This window comes from Convolutriloba macropyga, chromosome 10, assembly GCF_964194025.1.
Source record: "Convolutriloba macropyga chromosome 10, txConMacr16.3, whole genome shotgun sequence".
NCBI classification, from domain to species: domain Eukaryota; kingdom Metazoa; phylum Xenacoelomorpha; order Acoela; family Convolutidae; genus Convolutriloba; species Convolutriloba macropyga.
In genome coordinates, this window is record NC_134477.1 from 28,983,311 (window position 1) to 29,008,394 (window position 25,084).

The following is a 25,084-nucleotide window of genomic DNA, read 5'->3' on the forward strand; positions in this document are numbered from 1 at the left end:
TATTTCAAAGTTTTTAATCAACATACAAATTCTTAAGTTAAGCCAGGTGACTGTAAATTTTGTATCTATTCTGCCCCCCCCCCCCCCACAGCTTAGTAAGCATAAATCTTTTTTTTCATGATCCCAAGCGCGCGCGTGCTATTTTCTTACATAGTAACTTCTTATCTAAAAATTCGTAGCTGGGGATTATTAAAAACACGGTGGGGGGGGGGGGGGGGGGCAGAATAGATCCTAAATTTCATGTAGATAAGCCTCTTCGTTGGCAAACTGAGTGTTATTTTATCTTGCTTATAGCAAATCAGTGAGCTACGATACCCCTCCCCCCCCCCCCCCCCCCCGTTCTCTTATCACACCCACGTACAAATCAGGTTCCTATGTAAGGTAGTTGCACACGAAGGCGGGGACACGAAACAATAGAATCCAAATCAAATCATAGATTCTTCCTTCATCTCCGTCAAAATATTCCATATTACCAAAGACATTGAAGCCAGTTGACTTTTACGTTGATTGATATCAACTGTACAAAAATGAACTGTGATTTCTGATGACTTCAATAAAACAGTTATACCATTCAACCACAATTTCTAAAAATAGCGCCAAAACTCCATTTATAAGGTCAATTGAAATATAGGAACCACAGTTGTCTTCTAACTCTTATCAAAAACTGTTATCGGAAATACAGTCATCGTCAAAACATAATGCTTAAGATAACGGTAACTTGTCTTTTTAAGTTTATATTTATAATCTAGATCCAGTTTTCTTCTGAAAGGATTTCTTAAAAACTTTTTCTTTGTTTCTATGCTTCAAAATAACTTTTTCAAATTGGCTTATAATCATTTGGGTATCTTTTTTTGCCTATTCTTTATAAAGCAAAACTTCCAAATTATCACACAAATGTTCATTTTTTGTTTAAAATCTAGGTAAGCATATCGCATTGTGTTCAAAGTAAGTGTCTTAAACTACTAAAAACGACTACTATTAATCTGTTCCAGGTATCAATCACCATTCTGCTTCTATGTCTGCTAGTGACCTCTGACGTCACAATGGCTAAGCGTGTGAGTCGAGAGAAACGATCACAGGTGTTGTCAGCGTTGCGGCTAAGCAGAAGATGCGATCCATGGAAGTGTAAAACATCTAAAACAGATCAAAAACAAATCTGTGAATGTCTTGTGGACTCTCATGTAACCTTTTGGTAACGAAAGAGAGTTCCTGAAACTGATATTATTCGTTAAAATCATCCCAAAACCTATACAATTTTAGATGATTATGATAATTAAAATAGCATACTCCCGGTTTGAAATTTCTTTAATTTCGTACTGGATCATACTCGATTTCTTAGTACGATCCTAGTATGAAAGCAAAGAAATCATTTTAATGTGATCAAGTTTGGCTCAAACATTGCGGATTGCAATGATTATGCACCCGCTAAGCTGGGGAGGTGGAAGCGGAAATGATTGGCTCATCTTTCTTTTCTGAGCAAATTACTTCTGAAATTGATGAATGACATGGAGACGATGGGACTATATCTGATTTGTGAATTGAGTCTTGTTGATTTGTATGAATACGATTTTGTATTATCAATTTGATTAACGAATTTGTCCAAGTGCCCTCACTTGAAAGAGTGTTGAGTGGTTGAAAATAGCAGTATATGTGAAAGAAGAAAAAAATGGAAGAGAGATAAAAAGAAGGGATAAGAGAAGGGAGTGGTTGGTCTAAAAGGGAATTTTCATGATTTTGTACTGATTCAGAAGGATTTCAGAACCAATTGTGAATTGATTTCTGATTTTCTCTGAATTAGAGCAAAATTCAGAGAAAATATTCTGTTTTCTTCTGAATCAGAAGATAATTCAGAATGAATCACTGAATTAGCTCTGAATCAGACAATTTCAGTGCAAAATGTGACCTGAATTAGACTCTGACTCAGTGCTGAATTCGACTTAGAGTTAGGTACGGGAGAATATAGGAAGAACAAGAATGCTCTGGTAATAATAATGAATTCTTTAAACAAATTAGAGTCAACACAGAAATTCAAATAGCTTCAACTCAAAAGGCCAGAAAAAGAGACAATTAAACAATAATGGGAGCTAACGTGCTACTAATCGGCTCTTGAAATAGCCAGTGGGTAGACTTTGAATTGGGTCATTACAAGCCGGCGCGCCAACCAATTAAAATATGGACTATTTTGGTCCATTTTACAATTTGGTCCAATTTTAACTTTTGATACCACAAAACGTAATACTTACTTAAAGAGCCTTACAGTGTGGGATATGGGAACCAACTTCTCGTCTTTGGTATTCCGAATCTACAAAACCAATTTTAGGCCTCTCTGGAAATGGGCGGCAGCACTTCCCTCTCATATTCCACATAGTAAGGAGCTCTTATTCCACACTTAGGGGTCCTCAATCCCGCTCCATAGTTCCCGGAAACCCACAATCAATTGCGTTACCGCTCATTAGTAGTGAATGAAAAATTCACATTATTTAAATGATTTTCACATCAGAAAATTGTTGAAAACTCGCTTAAACGGCAAAGTCTTCAATTTTTGTGTGTGTGTGTGAAAATCACCTAAACACTGACCTTGCGATTGTTTTTAAGATAAAACGCAAATCAATTGACAATTAACTTGGTTAACATGATATTGTCATCAACACAACAGATTACCAGTTTATTTAATCTAATATCAGCAGACAGTTTTTTCTTCACAAGAAATAAGCCTCTTACAATGTGCTTTTGTTCTCCCCACTTAGATCAGGTAAGAACGAAATCTGTGATCTTTAGCATTAACTTAGCTAGAGGGCATTCTTCTGGATACATAATGTAGTTTTTCGGGTTGATGACTTTTTCAAATTGAGCTCATTTGATGCTGCTCGCAACATCGTCAGTTTGATTTTAGGTTGATGCCCCCACTCATTGGGTGACAAAACATCGGAGCGCTAATAATTGGCGTTACAATTTGTTGACCTTACTGATTGGGTGACTTATAAAAGAAAATTTGAATCCATGCCAGTAGACATTTAGTCTACAAGTACGCTGCCCTCTCAAGTTTTGTGATAAACATTTGATAACTTTTATCCGATTACAACTGGAACGTAAACATACTTCTTCAAGGTATAAAAGCTCCATCCTCATAGAGAAACGATCTCCATTTAGATCTAGTTCCTCTTATGCACAGATTTGATGCCCTTAAGATTGCAAAACTCTCAGTTTGACCCAGGTCATGATAATGCTGTAGGGTTTGTCCCACTTAGAAGTCAGACAGTCTTCTGAGAAAACTTTTGCTCTCTCTGGCCATCATGCCGTCAACACTGGAAATTAACGGAGTTAAAACTATATGTTTTTCCTGGCAAGCTTTGGCCTTTTTTCTCCTCTTTCTGTCAGCGCAGCTTTCCAACGCATCCTCTGCATTTCTGTTGCTGTAAGATTTGGCTTCAGTGTCTGAGACACGAATATCAAACGAGGCAGTTTCTTGCGGGCTGCAGACACCTCTTAAGAGAAGATCGGCTCTCAACGCTTTCAGATTCTCTGAATGTTCAAGAATTACTGGCCCGTTTTGAGTGTAAGTCCATGAAAGGCACGATAAGTCTCCCAATAAATTTCTAATTCCATTAAGCCTTTTTGTAATCAGGCCTCTTTTATTGCAGAATAGGGCATACTGGAAATGGAAGTCCTCACCAAAGCCGTCAAATTTCACAGGGGGGTTTGTTAGGGGTAAACGATATCTTAGCGCCATGGATTCCTGCAATTCGTACTTCGACAAAAAAAATTGTCCCCCTCTGACACTTTTGCTGTTAACCAACAAGAGTTTCCCGTTTTGAAATTCCGCTCCGTGTTTTTCTCTCTGATGTGCATGCTTGTTTTAACAAACCCTTATATGTGTTACTCTGCTGGGACTCTTTCTCGAGCTGAAAACTTTATTTGCTGCTGCGAACGTGAGTTTTGCGTGCGTCGATATCCAATGTCGTTCCATTCAAAATAGAATCCGAAATCAGTGAAGATGTTTTCTTGGATATTTCAAAATGCTCAGTCGATTTTACCACTGGGTCTGGAATACCTACTAATCCTCCATTCTGAGCAGACAAAATGAACAGGCTACGTTGTGGAGTACTCACATTATAAATGTTAGTTATGGTTGATATTAACTGGTTTTCTATTGAATCGTCTAGTGGTTTCAAAAAATCATCGCAGCTTGGGACAATTCTCATCAGAAAATTCCATTCGGCCTGGACTGATTTTTTGAAAACCGAGAAACTCTCATGAGGGCAGCAATTGGCTGTAGCGCTCAAATTTGAATCTTGGCCTGCCAATTTTGATTTTTTTTATAAACAAATTTTTTCGTGGTAGTTTCATCGCCAACGAAGCCTCCGAGATAACGTTTTCCAGTCACAATTTTCAAAGCGCTTTGCTCAAAGCAACGCTTGGCTTCATCAACATGGTCTAGATGAACAATAAGGAAGCTCTTTTTTGGCTCAGGGTAGTATCCATATTTCATACCCTCATTAACTACTTGTTGCAGCCACTGTTTTAAGTCATCAATTTTTCCGCAAGCTGCGGCATCATCTCTATAAAAACTTTGTTTATGTTTCGTCTGGTTGTACAATTTTTTTTATTAAAGGCAATAGAGCGACACCATAAAACAGCATTGAAAGAGGGTCGCCTTGAGTTGTTCCTTCTTCGCTGCGGATAAAGACGTCAGTATTGCTTTAAAGCTTAGAGCTTTCATGGTAACTCTTGAACAGAAACGTGGAAGCTCAGGACCAAAGGATTCTAGCGTTTAGAAGTGCGGAACTTCTCTTTATAGAATTGAATGCATTTTTTGCATCAAGCAGCAACAGACCAAAACCATTGGAGGAACAGGCCATCAAGCAGCAGCAGACCAAAACTTTTTCTCAACAACTCTCGAAGTCCATGAATCGATCCCTCAATTCCACATGACACTCTGCCGGCAATTTGTTCTGATCCAAACGCATACATCAAGTAATCACCAGTTAAGTCAGCTACTGTTTTACCGAGTAATCTTTGCAAATTTTCACCAATGCCGATTGGTCTGACTCCTGGCTGTTTATCTAAAGCAAGAAGTCGACATGAGAACAAGGCTTTAAATTTACGCCATGAAATGATTTCGTTTGCGATCAAATTACCTAGCTGAGAAACTAAGTCTCTCAATCTGGAGCTTTTGAGGCCAAACCTAATTAAGGCATCAAACCAGTGGTTGTCGTCTGATCTAGAGAGTCCTGAACCACCGAAAAGTTTCCGGGCTTGTTTTCAACTACACTACTGGTTATATTCAATTTTTCTTGAGGAGGAATTTCTGATATGTTGAATGTCTCGAATAATGGTGAGGCTTTCGGGTGCTTTTATTGCAGAAATTCGGCTACCGTTCTTCCGCCTTTTAAATCAGAAGGCTTAAGAACACTCGTTTCGTTTTATCTGCAAGGACCCTTGTTGCATATTTGATGTTCCTTTCTTAAAACTTTTTCGCAAACGCTCGCAGTTTCTCCTCGGGATCACTCCTTCGAGTTCTCACAGCATTGCTCGAGAATTGAGTGCATCTCTTATAAGACTGAACAAGAGATTGAAATTTTTCCACCAACCACTCCTTCAACAAATTTTCAATTGTAATTTTTACATCTTTGGAGTGTCTCACTTTGTTGTCTCGGTGGAGTATGAGAGCCGAAAAAACCAGAATTTGCTCTGATGGAATATTTGATTTCAGGAACATACTGCTATCAATCACAAAAATACATTATTCAACTACTAAAAAAACGAATTCATATTAGTTGAATGATTTTATCAACTATGAATATCACTTGCCACTAACATTCGAATGTTCAGGGACAAAACATCACTAAAACGCTGTTATAATTTTAAATAAATCATACACTTGTTGAATTTTTTATAGGCAGCAAGTGTTCACTTTGTTGCACTACGAGAACAAACTAAACTAAAATTTTATATGAATGTGACACATAAAAGGTCTACTCAAATAGAACTAAACTTGTTGTGAAAATCTTTTTACAAATTTATTAACCGAAAAAATCCTAAATTTTAAATCCGATAAAACTATGACTGAAACTAAACCAGAAACACTAATTGAACAAACTATTTTAAAAAAAGAGAGAACGGAAGAAACTGATTGGCATATAATTTAAAACAACCAGAAAATTATAGTGACATAGAAGAGTTATTCGAACCTTTATCTAAAACTCTAATTCAACAAACAACTTACTGAACACGGGTACAGAGAATATAATTTACAATCGAAAACAAACATTACAAGTGTTAGAAAATAACACTAACATTCTGAAAAGTCTAGAATTTTCACCAACTGAGTTGTTATCTCTTATATTGATAAGTGAAAAGTTGAACCAGTCATTGTAGGCAATGAGATTACTGATGTTCTATTACTAATGGTAAAACAATCAAATAAACAATTTGAATTAAACTCATTTGATACATCTTCGAAAAATTTTGAAATAATGTATGTAGATATATCTCTAACACCTAATGGTATAGAAAAAAAGATAATATTTATGTTTTTACAATGGATTTTTCGCTATGTTTGTCGCTAATACAGAATTTTTTAATCATAGTAATTTTAAGCCTTATTTCAAAATTGGTCATTATGAAAGAAAATCTTATAAACGTAATATATGTTCAAATGGATATGCATCAAATTGGAAAAGGGGGTTATGTAAAATTAATTATGTTTTATGATCCCAATCAACAATATGAAAAACAGAAGATACTAATAAAGAAATAATTGAAGGAAAATTTTTTTGAAAAACAATTAAAATCTATGTTCAACTTTGAATCTAATAAAGGTACGAGTTTAAAACAATGTGATATCAGCTTTTTGATGTTCAATTCAATGTCTTAAGTTGCAAGTCGAACGTGGGCATGCGTTGAAGCCCCACGGAACTAACTAGCGTGTCCCAAAAAGTTGAAATAAGCGAACGTTTCAAAAGCCACAAGTGAGATTTCGAAGTTCAAAATTCGATTTTAAAGCATATTGGAAAAAAATGGACAAAAGAAATCTTAATGGAAAAATCGTGGACATTCAAATGACCACAGTGATGCTCAGTTGCACATTTTTGGCGTTTTCGAACGTTTGCTCATTTCAATTTTCTGTGACAAACTATATGACGGGTTGCATCATTTCGTTGAAAAATTTGTTTTGGTCTTTGATCATTGCACTCAGTTGTGCAGTTTGAAACGTTGCGATTTCATGGGGCAGACTATAGCATGTTCATCTCGAAATCTGCAATTTGGCAATGTAAGTTTTCTTGGGTTTGGATTTTTGTTCCGACCCCACTTGTGGGGGAAGGAGCTATTTACTCAAATGGGTTTTTTTGTTCAGACGATTTTGGCCGATCGATATATACATCGTAGAGAAATGTGATTGGTACAAAAAAGATTCCTTACTCAATACAAACAGCGTAAAAAACTATGTGGATCAACCAAAAAACATTAAAAAAATTATAACGTAGTCACAGATTTTATCTTGTTTACACAGGTTTCTGCTAAGCTTATTAACCTATATGCTAAGTCAAAGAATGACAGACAGCAGATAATTATGAATATAAAGAATTAGTTAGGGTTCATGAAGAGTTTAAAAAGAATAAGTGAAATAAGTCAAATGTTTTTGAAACTAAAGTTAATTGTATTAAGTATTAATAATTTTCGTAGTAATAATAACATTATTAAAAGTTATATAATTTTTAATTGTAAAAGTTATGTTGATGGTAATGTGAATATTAAAAGTTAATACTAATATTAAAAATGCTCTGGCAAATGTTTGCGTTAATGTTATTGTTACAGTTAATACAAATCTTAATGTTAAATTTTACCTAATTTTTGTACCTAGGTATAACCTTATACCTTTTTGCACAACATGTACACCGTCATCAGTAGTGGCAAATAATTATAAAATCCGGTGTTGGTGTTTTGCTTGACAAGGTTTCTTAGGTTACTAATCACAACTCTGTACGATTAGTATCATGATCGATGAAAAATCACTGAACGAAAAAACAACCGGACATATGCCCCCCGCCGCTAAACTGAGTCGGAACATTGCAGAACTAACTATCATCGCTTATTCTTTTCAGGGTGAAAACAAGTGAGAAAAATGGGCAGCAAATGAAAGGACAAAAAGTATGGGCAAGACACATTGAAGATAAATTTTTTAAATTAATTGTAGTCAAACCCGTCGTTAAATATAGATCAAAACTCTAAATCAAAAGCATTTGCATGAACAGAAGGATTGTATTGTTTGCCTCATAAAGTTGCTACGTTAACAGAAATTGCAAAGGTCAATGGCCAATTTAAAACAGTTGGATATCAGCTTTTTGATGTTCATTTCAATGTCTTAAGTTTTTCGAACGTGGGCATGCGTTGAAGCCCTACGGAACTAACTAGCTTGTCCCAAAAAGTTGAAATAAGCGAACGTTTCAAAAGCCACAAGTGATAGTTTGAAGTTCAAAGTTCGATATTAAAGCATATAGGAAAAAATGGACGAATGAAAGCTTAATGGAAAAAACGTGGACATTCAAATGACCACACTGATGCTCAGTTGCAAACTTTTGGCGTTTTCGAACGTTCGCTTATTTCAACTTTGTGTGACAGACTAAATAACGCGTTGCATCATTTCATTGCAAAATTTATTTTGGACTTTGATCTTTGAACTCAGTTGTGCAGTTTGAAATGTTCGCTTAAGTTTCAGTTTTTCAAATGCGCAACTGTATACGTTTACAAAAGTGGTCTGTCCTATAAAGTTGCAACGCTATCGAACGTTTCAAGGTCAAAGCCGAAAATTAAAACATGCAGATATCTAGCAAAACGTTGCTCATTTGTATGCCCCGAATTTTTCGAACGTTCGATAGCGTTGCAACTTTATGGGACAGACTATAACTTGTTCATCTCGACATCTGCAATTTCGTAATTTAAGTTTTCTTGGGTTAGGACTCTTGTTCCGACCCCACTTGTGGGGGAAGGAGGTATAAACTCAAATGGGTTTTTTTTTTGTTCAGACAATTTTGGCCGATCGATATATACATCGTAGAGAAATGTGAGTGGTATCATTGAACAGCTCGTCCAGCGTAGATTTCAAAATGAAAAAGATTTTTCTGAATTTCGTGTTTTTCGAAGAGTTATCGGGAATAGAAATTTTGTGTGAACACGGGATATTTGGCATGCTTTTGTTCACTTTTAGTGTAATTTTTCTCCAAACTAAGATATTTGCTATAAAAAATAGAACTGCAAAATTTAATTTCAGGCCACAAAATGAATGAATTTTGTGTTCAAAATAAAGTAAAGACAAAAAAAGACTAGTTCTGGTCTCATAGGGAAGTTCATTACCAAAAAAATTCGAACTCTATTTGAGAGCTCTTTTTTTTAGAAAACTTTTCATTTTTTTGTTTCTTTAAGTCACCTAGAGAGTAGTTACTTTTCAAATCGCCGTTCTGTTAATGACAAACCTCATTTATAGTCAAATGAAGCCCAATGAACAAAAAAATCTTTTTCATAGAAATGTTTTTTTTGTTTCTACTCTTCTCGTAATTTTATGAGCAATTTTGATTTCCTTTTTGAGGTTTTACTAAACTTAGGAGTCCTATGGCATATGATCAATAGCTAAATCATAAATTTTGTAATGAGCTTTAAGTGAACCTATCTTGTGTTTTGACTGGATAGCCAAGGGATTGAAGAGCTAAAAAAGACTTTGAAAATAAGTTTTTGAAAGTTTTTTTTATTGTTAACCAATCATAAACTTATTTTCGTGAACCTTAAGTCAGTCTCCGTGATGAAAGGACCCTCCGCCTTCCTACTGCAACCAAGTTTAATATGTTTAGCGGTTTTGTCTTCTAACTATTATTTAAAAGGCTCCAACACCACAAAATTTAAAAAGAAAATAATATTTTTGGATATTTTTGTATCATTGGTTACTTTAGAAATCTTTTCACATTATCCTAATGTTGATAGCTCCCAATGGCTTTGAGAAGACGCTCAACGGATTACAGATAAGGTTTTCAGAGAAAAGAAAATGGTTTAATTGGCTTCGACATTTTCTCGCATTTTTCTACTGAATTTTTGTTTTTGCCTGTTTTTGTTGTTGTTTTCGTAGTCATAAGACTTTTTGTGATGCCTTATTGTTTACCTATGAGTTACAAACATCTTCTTTTTCTCATTGTGGCTGTCCTGGGCATGTTTGTTGTTTTCCCTTTAAAGCTATTGAAATTAATGGCTGTTAAGATTTGTGAAAATAATTAACCAATCTTTTTTCCAAATATAATTAACCAATCTAACATTTTTTCGTGTATTCACCAATCTAAAACTTTTTTTTCAATATTAAACTACCAACCAACCTTAAACCTTAACCAATCTTAAACTTGTTTTTCGTGAATTGTTAGTCAGTCTCATTATTAACAATATTTCATCTTTTTCTATTGCATTTCAAATTATTCTGGTTAGTGGTTTTATCTTCTGACTGTAATTTTTCTCCAAACTAAGATATTTGCTATAAAAATAGAACTGCAAAATTTAATTTCAGGCCACAAAATGAATCAATTTTGTGTTCAAAATAATGTAAAGACAAAAGAAAGACTAGTTCTGGTCTCATAGGGAAGTTCGTTACCAAAAAAATTCGAACTCTATTTGAGAGCTCTTTTTTTAGAAAACTTTTCATTTTTTTGTTTCTTTAAGTCACCTAGAGAGTAGTTACTTTTCAAATCGCCGTTCTCTTAATGACAAACCTCATTTATAGTCAAATGAAGCCGAATGAACAAAAAATTCTTTTTCATAGAAATGTTTTTTTTTGTTTCTACTCTTGAGTTTTCGTAATTTTATGAGCAATTTTGATTTTCTTTTTGAGGTTTTACTAAACTTAGGAGTCCTATGGCATATGATCAATAGCTAAAACATAAGTTTTGTAATGAGCTTTAAGTGAACCTATCTTGTGTTTTGACTGGACAGCTAAGGGATTGAAGAGCTAAAAAGACTTTAAAAATAAGTTTTTGAAATTTTTTTTTATTGTTAACCAATCATAAACTGTTTTTCGTGAACCTTAAGTCAGTCTCCGTGATGAAAGGACCCTCCGCCTTCCTATTGCAACCAAGTTTAATATGGTTAGCGGTTTTGTCTTCTAACTATTGTTTAAAAGGCTCCAACACCACAAAATTTAAAAAGAAAATTAATTTTTTGGATATTTTTGTATCATTGGTTACTTTAGAAATCTTTTCACATTATCCTAATGTTGATAGCTCCCAATGGCTTTGAGAAGACGCTCAACGGATTACAGATAAGGTTTTCAGAGAAAAGAAAATGGTTTAAATGGCTTCGACATTTTCTCGCATTTTTCTACTGAATTTTGGTTTTTGCCTGTTTTTGTTGTTTTCGTAGTCATAAGACTTTTTGTGATGCCTTATTGTTTACCTATGAGTTACAAACATCTTCTTTTTCTCATTGTGGCTGTCCCGGGCATGTTTGTTGTTTTCCCTTTAAAGCTATTGAAATTAATGGCTGTTAAGATTTGTGAAAATAATTAACCAATCTTTTTTCCAAATATAATTAACCAATCTAACATTTTTTCGTGTATTCACCAATCTAAAACTTTTTTCAATATTAAACTACCAACCAACCTTAAACCTTAACCAATCTTAAACTTGTTTTTCGTGAATTGTTAGTCAGTCTCATTATTAACAATATTTCATCTTTTTCTATTGCATTTCAAATTATTCTGGTTAGTGGTTTTATCTTCTGACTGTAATTTTTCTCCAAACTAAGATATTTGCTATAAAAATAGAACTGCAAAATTTAATTTCAGGCCACAAAGTGAATCAATTTTGTGTTCAAAATAATGTAAAGACAAAAGAAAGACTAGTTCTGGTCTCATAGGGAAGTTCGTTACCAAAAAAATTCGAACTCTATTTGAGAGCTCTTTTTTTAGAAAACTTTTCATTTTTTTGTTTCTTTAAGTCACCTAGAGAGTAGTTACTTTTCAAATCGCCGTTCTCTAAATGACAAACCTCATTTATAGTCAAATGAAGCCGAATGAACAAAAAATTCTTTTTCATAGAAATGTTTTTTTTGTTTCTACTCTTGAGTTTTCGTAATTTTATGAGCAATTTTGATTTTCTTTTTGAGGTTTTACTAAACTTAGGAGTCCTATGGCATGTGATCAATAGCTAAAACATAAGTTTTGTAATGAGCTTTAAGTGAACCTATCTTGTGTTTTGACTGGACAGCTAAGGGATTGAAGAGCTAAAAAGACTTTAAAAATAAGTTTTTGAAATTTTTTTTTATTGTTAACCAATCATAAATTGTTTTTCGTGAACCTTAAGTCAGTCTCCGTGATGAAAGGACCCTCCGCCTTCCTATTGCAACCAAGTTTAATATGGTTAGCGGTTTTGTCTTCTAACTATTGTTTAAAAGGCTCCAACACCACAAAATTTAAAAAGAAAATTAATTTTTTGGATATTTTTGTATCATTGGTTACTTTAGAAATCTTTTCACATTATCCTAATGTTGATAGCTCCCAATGGCTTTGAGAAGACGCTCAACTGATTACAGATAAGATTTTCAGAGAAAAGAAAATGGTTTAAATGGCTTCGACATTTTCTCGCATTTTTCTACTGAATTTTGGTTTTTGCCTGTTTTTGTTGTTTTCGTAGTCATAAGACTTTTTGTGATGCCTTATTGTTTACCTATGAGTTACAAACATCTTCTTTTTCTCATTGTGGCTGTCCTGGGCATGTTTGTTGTTTTCCCTTTAAAGCTATTGAAATTAATGGCTGTTAAGATTTGTGAAAATAATTAACCAATCTTTTTTCCAAATATAATTAACCAATCTAACATTTTTTCGTGTATTCACCAATCTAAAACTTTTTTTCAATATTAAACTACCAAACAACCTTAAACCCTAACCAATCTTAAACTTGTTTTTCGTGAATTGTTAGTCAGTCTCATTATTAACAATATTTCATCTTTTTCTATTGCATTTCAAATTATTCTGGATAGTGGTTTTATCTTCTGGCTGTTGGTTATATGACTTCAATGCCACATGATCCCAAGGAAAAAATTAATTTCTTTGATATTTTTGCATTCCTGGTTACTTTTGAAATCTTATCATATTATTTATTATTGCTGGCTCTCATTGGCTTAGAGAGCAAGTTCAATAGATTACAGATAAAGCTTATGGCTTAAACGGCTTCAACACTTACTTCTCGCATTTTTCTACTAAACTTTTGGTTTTTGTTGTTGTTCTTTCAAAAATAAAGGAAATGTTGTGATGTCTAAATGATTAACTATGCATGACAAACATTCTTTTCAAACATTCTCATCGGGGCATATCTGAGCATATTTATTGACTTCAGTTGAAAGCTATTGATTTAATGGCTGTTAAGAAGTTAAAAACAATTTCTCGAAATTGTTTTTTGATGTTTAAGGAGTCTTAAACTTTTTCGTGAACTGCTCGTCAGTCTCAGTATTGACAGGACACCATTTTTTTACTGCAACAAAAATAAATCTGGTAAGCGGTTTTATCTTTTGCCTATTAGTGTTAGGACTTACATGCCACGAATTTTCACATTTTTTTTGTCTTTGAATGCTTCTTTTCTTTTAATTGGTTCCTTTAACAAATCAAATTGCTATTGAAAAAAATTAAATGAGAATAAAAAAATTTCAATTTTAATTTTCAATGACCTCGACAATTTTTTCGCTAAATTTTTTTCTTGAATTTGTTCTTTTTGCCTATTTTTCTCTTGGTAGCCGTATAAAGATGACCGTTCTCATCAGACTTCATCTGAGAACTGAATGATTGATGGTTTCCAAAGCAGTCACTTAATAGCGAATAGTATCAGAGTTTATGATAAACATTTTCAAAGATTTTTCAAGTTTTCCATTTTTTGTACTTTTGACCAACTTGCATTTTACTTTCGTCATTGAGATGTCCTATCCAATTTCGTTTAATTCAAAAAATAACATATCTACTGATATTATGTTGTCACTGACGTTTTGGACAATTTGCGTTTTCATGAACGTTTTTTCAGAGTCAACTTTTGTAATATTTTTTCTCTTCTTTCATCACAATCGCGTAATAACAGGTCCCAATGATTTTCAAATGTGGCTCAAGTAAACTTATTTAATCTCTCAGTAAAAACAGTTAGCTGAAATAATAGGAATAACAATTGAATTAAAAATACATAATATTCAGATAAAAGCTAATGATTTTAATGGTATCAATAGTTCGTGTTTTCGCAAACCGTTTGTAATTTTTTTGAGCTTTTCTGCATCTTTAGTCCTTTTCTGTGGCTTAGTCTAACAAAAGGCAAGTTTTTTTGTTTTGATAATGACATTTTAGTAATATATCAAGGATTCTTTTGTTAAAAGTTGATGATTTTCAAGACTTTTGAAATTTCTTGATTTAAAAAATGTTGATTAAACTCGTTGTCGACTTGTTACCTACTCTCATTAGAAAAAATTTCCATCTGCTGTATATTTAGGAAAAAGTAAAATTGTGTAGTTAAAATTTTATCTGAAAGAATTTTGAAGTTGTTACTAGGTGCTTTTAATTTTAGATATTCAGTTTTTGCCGTGCAATTATTGTTTTTGCTTACTTTGTTGGCTTTTTTCTTGTAGTCTCATTAATGGCAGATCTTGTTGCCGCTGTAATGAGGCATAGCATCATGTAATTCAATTAGCAGTTAGGTTTTGTAACGATTGTTTTAAACTCAAACATATGCTTTTGTTATCTCTTCATTTGGTTGACAATTAAGTCAAAAATGTAGATGAGCTCGGGTCGGAACATCATGTGCGGACGCACATTAACGAGCCTCCTTGTTTGGGATATACTATAACGAGCTGCATCAATGCATAAACTCTATTTCGCAAATCAGTGTTGATTATGTTTATTGTCGTATTTCCTTATAGAAAATCAAATTCACCAGTAATGTCAAACACGCCGTTATAGACGCCCAATATGGTTACAAACTGTTTTATTTGTTTTATGTTCAGCCCAATATTTGTCTTCTGACAATAAAGATCGCTGATGTGTGAAATTCACCACTGCTAAGTAGTAATTTATGTCAAAACATTAAACGCCTGCTTTGCAAGGTCCATTGTTTAAAGTTATTTCTAACAGTTTCAGGGCTGGTTTTATAAATTGCCGATTTCACTAACGTTAGGTTAAATACATTTTCAGTTCTGTTATTGTTTTGAAGCCATATTTAAACTTATTATAGATTATTTCGCATAATCAAAAGCCTACGCTGCAAACCTGAATAATTCAAGAACATTTGAACAGAATTCCGAATTGTTTCAAGAACTGGTTTTCGAGTTTGAAACTTGAGAGCTTGAACGTTCATTTCAGTACCTCGATTCGAGAGTTTTGACGCAAAGTTAGAGCGAATTGATTAAATTATTGCGCCACATTTCAAGATTACGTTTTCATTGGATTTCAGTCAACTTCAACTCAAAAAGCTATGGACGGGAAAAGTAAGTTGTGCAAACAAAATTTTACAATCCTTGAAGCTGAACTTATTTCTCATTTTCCGTTTTCAATTTGCAGATGGTTGTTGTTATATTTCAACAGAGTTGTTTGGTCTACTTGTAATCGTTAAACACGCTTCATGGATAGTTAGTTATCTTAGCACAACGCACAATCGATTTTTCCACAAGTTTTAATGGATATTGTAACGATAGCTTGAACCATTAAATTTTTTATCTTTTTTCCATTAATTTTCCATGACGGTTTTGATTATCACTTATTCGCAAATCTGGCCTAGACAGATAACATTTGGCGCCTCGTTTTCAAAGTCCAAGCAAATTCCGGGATATTATTTATACTTGGTGTTCAATAATTTTTGAATTTTGTTCATTGATTTTGAAATTCAAGGGTATTTGATTCCAGGTTAGTACACTATTAACGACTCATGTTTATGCAGTATTAAAACTTACAATTTTAAGAAAACTAAGCAATGAAGGACAAAAATCATTAACTTTTTTAATGAATGTGTTTACATAGCACAATTATTAATTTTTAGGAAGGTGGGGAACACTTACAACTTTAAATTTTGTATTTATATGTATAAGTAAACTTTGGCTGAATTGAAAAACAGAAACATTTTCGAAACAACAACAATTTGCTTCCCGGGTCGAATTGTCACCGCTAAAAATGCTAAAAGATGTAAGATTGTTTATTATATTAATATTGTTTGAATGATTTGAAATATTTTTTGTTTCAGGTATATTTAACCGTATGGTTATAATTTTAATTTACTTGTTGCAAAAAAAAAGATTTGCGGTGAATTTCAGTAAAAGTGTAAGATTTGCGTTTAATGCGATGAATGCGGTGAAAAAACTTTTAAGCGGTGAAAAATTATCTTTTCACCGCTACCAGCAGAACGCGGCGAAAAAAAATCTTCAGAATGCTGTCAAAAAAAATTTACTGCTAAAGTTGCAAATATTCACCGCGCTAATTTCAACGCCTATCTGAATTTCACAGGAAATATCAGTGAAGTAAGTGACAGATGGAGCAGTGGAATAAGAAGCTGTTGACATGCAGGAGGTGAGAGGTTCGAACCCGTGTATGGCAGTTTCTTTTTTAAGAAATCCGGTGAATGCGGTGAAAAAAAATTTCTCTGCTAAAAACCGCAAAAATTCACTGCATTCAACGTCAAAAGATGTGGGTATTTTGCGGTGCAAAAAGTTTTTTTCACTGCTAATCTAACATTATTTTTCGACCAAATCTCAACCCGGGTTACTAAAGTTGAACAAACCTGCCACTTCATGTAAATTCAGCCAATTTATTCATAAAATTTGGTAATTTCACTAACAACGCTGAGAAAACGAATTGCATTGCGAAATTGAAGTGATCGCGTATAAATTCCATGGCACGATTAAGATTGATCCTAAACGTTCAGAAACTCAACAAAACTCGAATATTTCTTAAAAGTTGAAACCTCCTTGTACAATACCCTAATTGAGGCGTCGACTTAAACGAAAAGCCAATATGTCGAAGCAAGGCGGGTAGATGTTAATTACACAAGAGTTTATCACAAGTAGTTTACAACAGTAGTTTATCACAAGAGCAAATTTGGAGACGCATATAACTCAAAGTTGAGTCATTATAGTTCGACATATTTTGTTCCTAATTTTTCTAACACAGAGTACGCTTAACACAGATTATGGCCTCAATTCCTCACCGAAAATTTAGCGTGTATTTCGAAACCTTTATGGATAATCCACGTGGCTAATCACAAACTCCTGGAGTCTGCTTTGCGAGGAAAAAAGACGTCTTGAAGTTATGTCAACATAGTTAGGTTAATCCAATCAACATTTGGGAATTGACAAGTACAACAAGGATTGCAGGCTACTGAAACACAACGGGAGAGGGGTGGAGAACTTAAAACTTTGATTGTCAATTTGATATAAATTGCGGATTGTTGCGATCTCAATTGAGCATTAAAAAACTGTCTTGCTAACGTGAAATTTAAGTTATTTTACCACCGATTTGGCATTGACATTTTGTGTAATTTGAGAAAAAGGAAATCAAAGAACCTCTAGTATCTGAACATTAGGGTGACAAAAATTTCTTTTTCGACCAGAAGAACGATTTATGATCAGTTCTCTGAAAGTAAAAGGCAGTGACAGATAGACTTTTTTTCAAAGATTTTGAAGTTTCCAAAACAGAATTTCAGATCTTACATCGTCTCTATGGTTTTGGCCCCAGTAGCTAATGAAGGACCTCTTTTTTACCAATAATTCAAGTCCGCTTATGGCAAAAGGCAGATTCTTCTCTGTGGATTACGTTGTATCTGAAACTGAACGATTCCTTTTAGAACTGTTTGTAAACATGAGCAACCTATAGGGATACAAATTTCCGGTTTTGAATTGCACCAAATTGAATTATCGTCCAAGTTATTAACCAAAACTCAGAAATCAATTTCATTAGATGATTGAAACTAGTTGAGTAGTTCCAGCAATCGAAATTATTATTGAGCAAAGCTGTACGATTAGTTTATTGGACTAATAAAATCACGTTTAATGCAACGTTAATCCACAGTTTAGCACATATAATGTTAAAAAAGCGAGTCACACAACTGAGTCAAATTTTTGTATAAGTCCAGTCAAATTTCTATTCATAAGTCAAGCAATAGTACTTTGTGAGTCAAAACCCAAACTCTTTATGCATCCGAATTAGTCGGGGATAAATCTTCCAAAAAAATTGGATCGATACAAAAACTTCAATTATTTACACGAGACGAGAATGTTTTTACATGGCTGTTCTTTCATTTGCTTGAACACTTGACTAACTTTATTGTTCCACCTGGCAAAAACTTTGATTGAAGTAATGGTTCGAAGTATTTGTTTGCGGCTAACGTTCTTGGTTCGGAATAATTCAAAGAAAATAAGCTTATGATTACAATATATGCTTGTGATTACAATATATGTACAATATAAGCTTTTCTACACGAGTTTTATATAATGTTTTAGATCCAGCTAAAAATTTTAGGGAACAAAGTTTTAGATCCAGCTAAAATCGAAGACAATAATTTTTATCGAGCCAAACTAGAGAACTAAATTCAGTTACAGCCTAGGTCAATGAATGAAAACTAATAAGGTCAAGACAATTTCCTTATTTGGCCGAAATTGTTCTTTGCGTTGACTGTGCAAGAAATGGGTGGACTAGAGTGCAATTTAGTTGCGCGAAAATAATTTTTGATGCAAATTGCTGCTAATTAATCCCACATAGGTTTAAATGTATCATCACAATCTAAGACAAGGCGCCAAATTTTTTTGATAAATTGAGCTTGCCGGTCGTTGATGTCGTGATTCGTACAATGAATTTAAAAGAAGTCAGTATTTTTGGCTTGATTTTCTCTGCAAGCCGGTTTTTATCTGTCCTTTTGCCGCTTGAAATTACCGGTGATATATTATATCAATTGATGGTGGTAATGAAAACCTTGACAACAATTGGGATTAATCAAATTTTAATCACTAATTGCTGATTCTTCTCAGGTTGACCACCTTAGACGAAACTTTGAAAACTTACTAAGACTTAAACGCTGCCGTAGAAAACTTACGAAACTTTGCACGGCACCGTATAAAACCGTAATAATTTTTCTACGGTACCGTATCCAATTGAAGTAAATAGCAATTTTTAAAGTCTACCTTCCTAAAACTGGTTTCAAAAACAACGATTATCTCATACAAATCATTTCACTACTTTTTGGCACTTTTCACATCTATGAAAAATTACAAAATTTAGTACGCCATCGTATAAGGCCGTATCAAGTTTTGTTATTTTTCCAAGGTATTGTTTTCAAACATCAATTTGCTCTGGGGGTACACCTGACGGTCAAAAATTTTACCTTGGAACAGTTCGAAATGCCAAAAAATTTCCTTGTGAGGCCGTGCAGAACTTTGGAAGGCTAATAATATCTTCTGCAATTCATGTCAATAATCAACCACAAAAATGTTTAAATCCAGAAATCCATCAAAAACGTCAAAACTGAGATCTGTTGCAAAGAAGAACAATGCAGAGGTATTATGTCTCAAAAAATTGAAGTTGCTGTGATCTGAAGTTCGGAAAAACAAAAGTTTTAAGGGATCAAATATAATTTGCACAATTTTACACAATAAACTGACAGTCGCACCTGCACACAGCTGGTGATTAGATCCCCAATTGCAGGCCCACAGTTTATAGTAAACTAAAGAAAAGTTCTTTTTAGTTGTTTGCGGTCGTTTCAGTTAATTGTGCTCTTGTTTCTGTAAAAAAAAATATGATGTTTTCAGCGCATTCAAGACATCAGCAACAATTTTAGTGCCCTTTCCTCTTCTCTGTGTCTTAATCTATTTCGTATCAGAATTTCTAGACTTTTGAGTTGAATTTCAATTGGTTCCTAAAGTAATGAGAGTATTACATTTAATTTTCACAACTTTCTCGTCAACTTAATCGCTAAAATCTTTTTTTATGTAATGTCAAAAATCATCAAGAAAAACATTCAACGCCAAATGTCCATCAAAAAATTCCAAGCTGAATATTTAGTTTCCAAACCAGACCAATGCTTACGTTTTATGTCTCAAAAAGAGGTTAGCTGTAAAATAAAGGTCGGAAAAATAAAAATTTTGCCATTTAAGTGAATCTAATAAAATGAGCGCTCTTTTTAACATGAAACTGTCAGTACCGCTTAAATAGCTGGTGAATAAATGTTTAAAAACATGCCCAAAGTTTATAGGAAAGAATATAAACTGTCAGTACCCACAGTTTATTCTGGTTTCAATAAAAGTTTTTTATTCAAATTTTGGCTCATTTGAAAAGTCGATTATTTTCGGGCAATCACAACAACAAGAGTCGTCTTGCAGACCTACAATATGATTACTTATACTATTTACGAGAAGGATTTAAGAAGAATCTTCAAATTGCGCAACAAAAAATTCATTTGATCGCTTTAAAAAAAATCAGGGTTTTGCATTTTTTGAACTTCTCTATAGTTTGGGCATCTGAGTGGCTAATCAACAGCGCAATTTTTGGCTCTTAAGATGTTACTGCATGCAATGTATTTGTTTGTCCTAAAATTTTGTTATTGAACGGTTCCTCAAGATTGATTCCTGAAAAAATATCTAACCTCAACTTTTATTGACTGAGGTGTGCTTTCTGTAATCGAAAAAAATTTTTTTGCGTGGAATTTGTGTTTTCTGGATCGTTCTGCAATTTTGAGGAACTGGATCGTCAGGTACACAAAGCAAGAGTTCAAAAGGCACACTAACGAAAAACCCAAACCGGATCAAAAACCTAGGTTGGATAACCAGATCAAAAACCTCAGTCTTAAAAAGCTTGAAGCCTACCAAAGGCCGAAAAACGAAATTAGAGAAAAATACAAAAAACTGCGTAACCGTTCGAAAAACCTAACAAAAAAACTAAAATAAATTTTTATGAGCAAAAATTAGAAGAAAATGCAAACAAAAATAAAAATTTTTTCAATAACAGACTATATTTAGGGAAAAAAGAAAAAGAACCTTGATAACTTGAAGGCTGATGAAGTCAATAAGTATTTTGTTGAAATAGGAAAGAAACTATCTGAAAATTTTAATCTACCGTCAGATCTCAGCTGGTCAGAAGGTTAGAAATTTCCATGTTCATAACTAAAGTCAAAGCCAAAGACATTATCAAGCAAATGCCCAAAAAAACTTCCGCTGATCTTTAACACATTTCAAATGAACTGATTAAGTTCGTTAAAAAAGCGTGTGTGAAACATTGGCAAAATTAATTAATCTTTGCCTTAATGAGGGCCATTTCCCTAGAACTCCCTTCAATGTTAAAGCTCTGTACAAAACTGGCAACGAAAATGAGTTCGGTAACTATAGACCAATATCACTGCTGCCAGTTATTTCAAAAGTTGTTGAGAAATGTCTAGAGAAAAAGCTGATTTCGTTTTGTCAAACTACTCAGTAAAAAACAGGGCATAGTTTGGATATCATGCAAAAAACACAATTGGTGCTGTGCCGGAGGTTGTTGGAACAATAAGAACTCTTTGTGCTCCAAAGAAAATAAATATGTGGGTTTTTTTATTACCTAAGGCTTTTGGTATTGTGAGTCATGAAACATCAATGTGTTTCAGTTAGCAAGCAGCAATCATCCTTTGAAAGCATTTTTTGCGGTGTACCGCAGGGTTGTTTTTAGGGCCACTTTGTTCTTGATTTATGTAAACGATTTACCTGATTTTTCTACAAACTGTAATGTAACTATGTTTGCTGATGATACAAATACTTACGGAAAGCTGGATGATGGAATTAATGACACAATAGAAAAATTGTAAATTTGGATGGAATCAAATAAGTTAGTAATAAACAAAAATAAATGCCAGGCTATGAGTTTTGGTGGTACTAATGAGACACCTTTAACAAAAATTCGTGAATTCAACATCAAACTTGTCGACAACAATTAATATTTGGGCGTATACATAGATAGTATGCTGAGCTTCAAATCACACACATTGAGAAAATAAATAGTCGGTTGAATTCGTTAACAGCGGCCATCTATCAGTATAAAAACTTCTTCAAAGACACAAACTATTCCGATTATACAAAGTTTACGTTCAATCAGTATTGCAGTACGGGGTTTTGTCGTGTAGAGTGGCCAAAAAAAGCAATCTTCAAAAGTTAGAGTGGCGGCAAAGCAGAATTTTTTGTTTGTTATTTTCAGCTATGAGACTGCAAAGCATTGACGAACTGCGATGTAAACACAAATTGTTTTCTTTCAAAGAGTTACACATATATCAACTGATGAAATTACCGTCAAGAGTTCTTCGCCATGAACATTCAAGCAAATTATTAAACAGCTTAGTTCCTGAAATAAATGAGAAGAATATCCAAGTAAATGAAGGAACTCTAGTCAAAACAAAGTTTTTGCAAACGAAGCAGAGAAACAAGTCGCCCATAAGTAGATTAAGACGCTTATAAATGTTTTAATTAAAGTGGATGAAAGTATTGTTCAGAACCTCGGATCATTTAATGCGCAGGATTTAACACACTTTTTACATTGTTTTAAAGACTCATATTTTATAGATAACAGATTTTTTGTTAACCTTTTTTTGGTAAAGAATAAGATTCTAGGGCTAATGGTTTTACTTGAATGTTTATCGATCTGAATTTTCAAAATAAAATGGGTGTTCTTATTAGATATGTCCTAAAAGTTTTTTAGAAAAGGGTTTTAATAGGATAAAATATGATTTGAGAGGGTTTGATTTACCAAATAAGTAGAGAAATCAAAGGCATCACTTGACAGGTCTAGTGACCTTTTGACGTCCTTTCGAGTTTTGTTTTGTTGGTTGTAATTTTATAAATGCAAGCAATGGAATAAACTCGAGAACTAAGTTATTATTATTATAACGTGTAAAGAACTCATCGCTATCACTAAACATTGGTCATTTTTAAACTTTTTATTAGAAACAAATTCTCATTCTCAGTGGAATTTAAAAAAACTGTGAGAAATTTTGGGGTGCAAATAATCTGCAACCAGTTGATATGTCCGTGATAAGTTTCGTTTTTAGCTGTCATATCCATAATGTCGCCAAAAGCATGCATAATGACTAGAACTAACAACAAATAAGCAAGGAAGAAGTATTCGGACAATTGAGGGCAGTTGTCCGTGTTTATCGGTCTAACTCGCTGTGTGATGTAATCCAGGAATACGGGGCCGGATGTTGCGGGGAAGGTACTTTGTCAAAAATGGAGCGTCTCCTATTGAAGTCTGTACCTCTCTTTGGCCTAAGCCTGGATTTTAACATAGAAGTGTTATTGCTTTCTTGAATTGTTATTGACAATGTAAAAATTGTCAATTGAACAGGCCTAGCCTGGGAAAAACAGTCTCTACCTGGCCAGAAGCCCACGTTTGGGAACGGCTCCACATGGATTGGGGTTATGTTAAGAACCAAGGCAATATCTTAGTAATTGTTGACGCAGGTTCTGTTTGGATAGAAGCTTTCCCCGCGGGAAATTGAACATCAGAAACGGTTAAAATATATCTTAGTCAATTCTTTGCAAGATTCGGAATACCAAAAACTTTAGTATCTAATAATGGTCCTGAATTTGTAAGTGGTGACCTTAAACAGTTGTGTGAATCACTGGGAAATAAGAAAATGGAGTCATCCGTCTATCATCCAAGAGCTAATGGACTAGCTGAAAGATTAGTTCAGACAGTGAAGCGGGCACTTCAAGCGTGGAGTCCCAACCTTAATGTGTTATTTGGAGCATTCCTGCAAAGGGCACTGATGACACATCGCAAAACTTTAAAGACGAGGAGCAAAACTCCAGATGAATTCTTGTTGGGACGCAGAGTGAGACTACCAGCAATAGCAGATTTCGACTTGTGCGAACCCATTTTTTCATACAGCCCGAAAACTCAGCACGGACTATTCTAGTGAGCGACAACCAAATTGCAAGACTAGACGAGGACAATGTGAAAATCGAACCAGCAGTGGAGGAGACCATATCTCAATCAGAACAACAACTTCAGAGCACAGATGTGGGACCTTCACTTCAAGATGAAGCTTCTGCAGTCACATCATCTGCAGAGCACCAACAACACGAAACCTCAGAGCCTTCACGAACATCAACAAGAAACAGAAAACAACCCGACAGATTTGGAAAACCTATACCCACAAACTTGCTTAAAAAAGGAGGGAGGATGTGATGGTTTCCAAGAAACATCAAGAAACTTAGAAGTTTTCTTTATTGAAGTTTCAAAGAACGAAAGAAGAACTTACCTGACGAACTTTATTGCTGTGTCGATAAGTAATGGCCACAAAACTAAACTTTTTCTAATTTTGTTTTGGCGCTATCAGTATCTTATTTACCTATCAATCATATGTCAGAAGTAAATTCTCCCACAAACAGAAACCTGATTTTAACATCCACCGACCACCAACTAATGAACTCGATTGTACCCAAGCCATATAAGATTCTCATGAAATGTTGATGAAAATAGAAAATCACCTCCGGGATTCGGAGCTAAGATCTATTCACATGCCAATCATGTAAAATATTTTTAGCTAACCTAAATTCTCTGTATATTTTCGCATAGATAACTACTACAAATACAAGCTATATTTTGTATTTTTCAGTTCAAAATTTAATTTAAAATTCAACTTATTGAATTCTTTGACCCGTGTTATCGACCACGACAATTAATAAGCGAAGAATACATAAATTTCTTAAGTAGGGTGAACCGATTCACGGCTCTAGTATTATGGCCCTGCTAGCCTAAACTACTTCAAACTTTTTTACTCTCTCCCTTCCACTTGATTGATTTTTGTTTGGGGACATCTCGTAAGTTTTATGGGCACTGTCGAAATCCAATCACTTTAATTCACGGGGGGAGGGGTGGGAATTTTCCCTACCAAACCTAACCTGGCCGCCCACTACAGACGTTTGCAATCCTTTGAATCAGTTTATTGCAACATTTAATCCACGTTTCTTCTAGCGCAATGGTGTATATTTGATCTCTTGTCACCCATAAATTCTTATCAGAGCTGTAGTTTTACAGTTGTGATTCTCAAAACTAAGCCACAACGAAGTACAACAACCATACTAT

The 25,084-nt window shown here is 34.0% G+C and overlaps 1 protein-coding gene and 1 long non-coding RNA gene across 3 annotated transcripts in view; both read left to right on the forward strand.

Moving 5' to 3' along the window:
* The first annotated feature begins 641 nt into the window (after positions 1-641).
* Positions 642-1,581, forward strand: LOC142348414 (uncharacterized). Its single transcript, XR_012760730.1, has 2 exons — positions 642-713; positions 993-1,581. It is a non-coding gene; the product is annotated as an uncharacterized LOC142348414 (long non-coding RNA).
* Positions 1,582-15,061: 13,480 nt separating this feature from the next.
* The window catches only part of LOC142348415 (uncharacterized), a 43,750-nt gene continuing 33,727 nt past the window's right edge, over positions 15,062-25,084 (forward strand). The window contains exon 1 of one of the 2 annotated variants that reach the window (XM_075399770.1): positions 15,062-15,483. In XM_075399770.1, the coding sequence (XP_075255885.1) occupies positions 15,471-15,483 (13 nt within the window). In that variant the 5' untranslated portion in view covers positions 15,062-15,470. Of the gene's footprint in view, positions 15,484-15,611; positions 15,899-25,084 lie in introns of those variants that run through there. The other variant, XM_075399771.1, reaches the window with a different exon arrangement.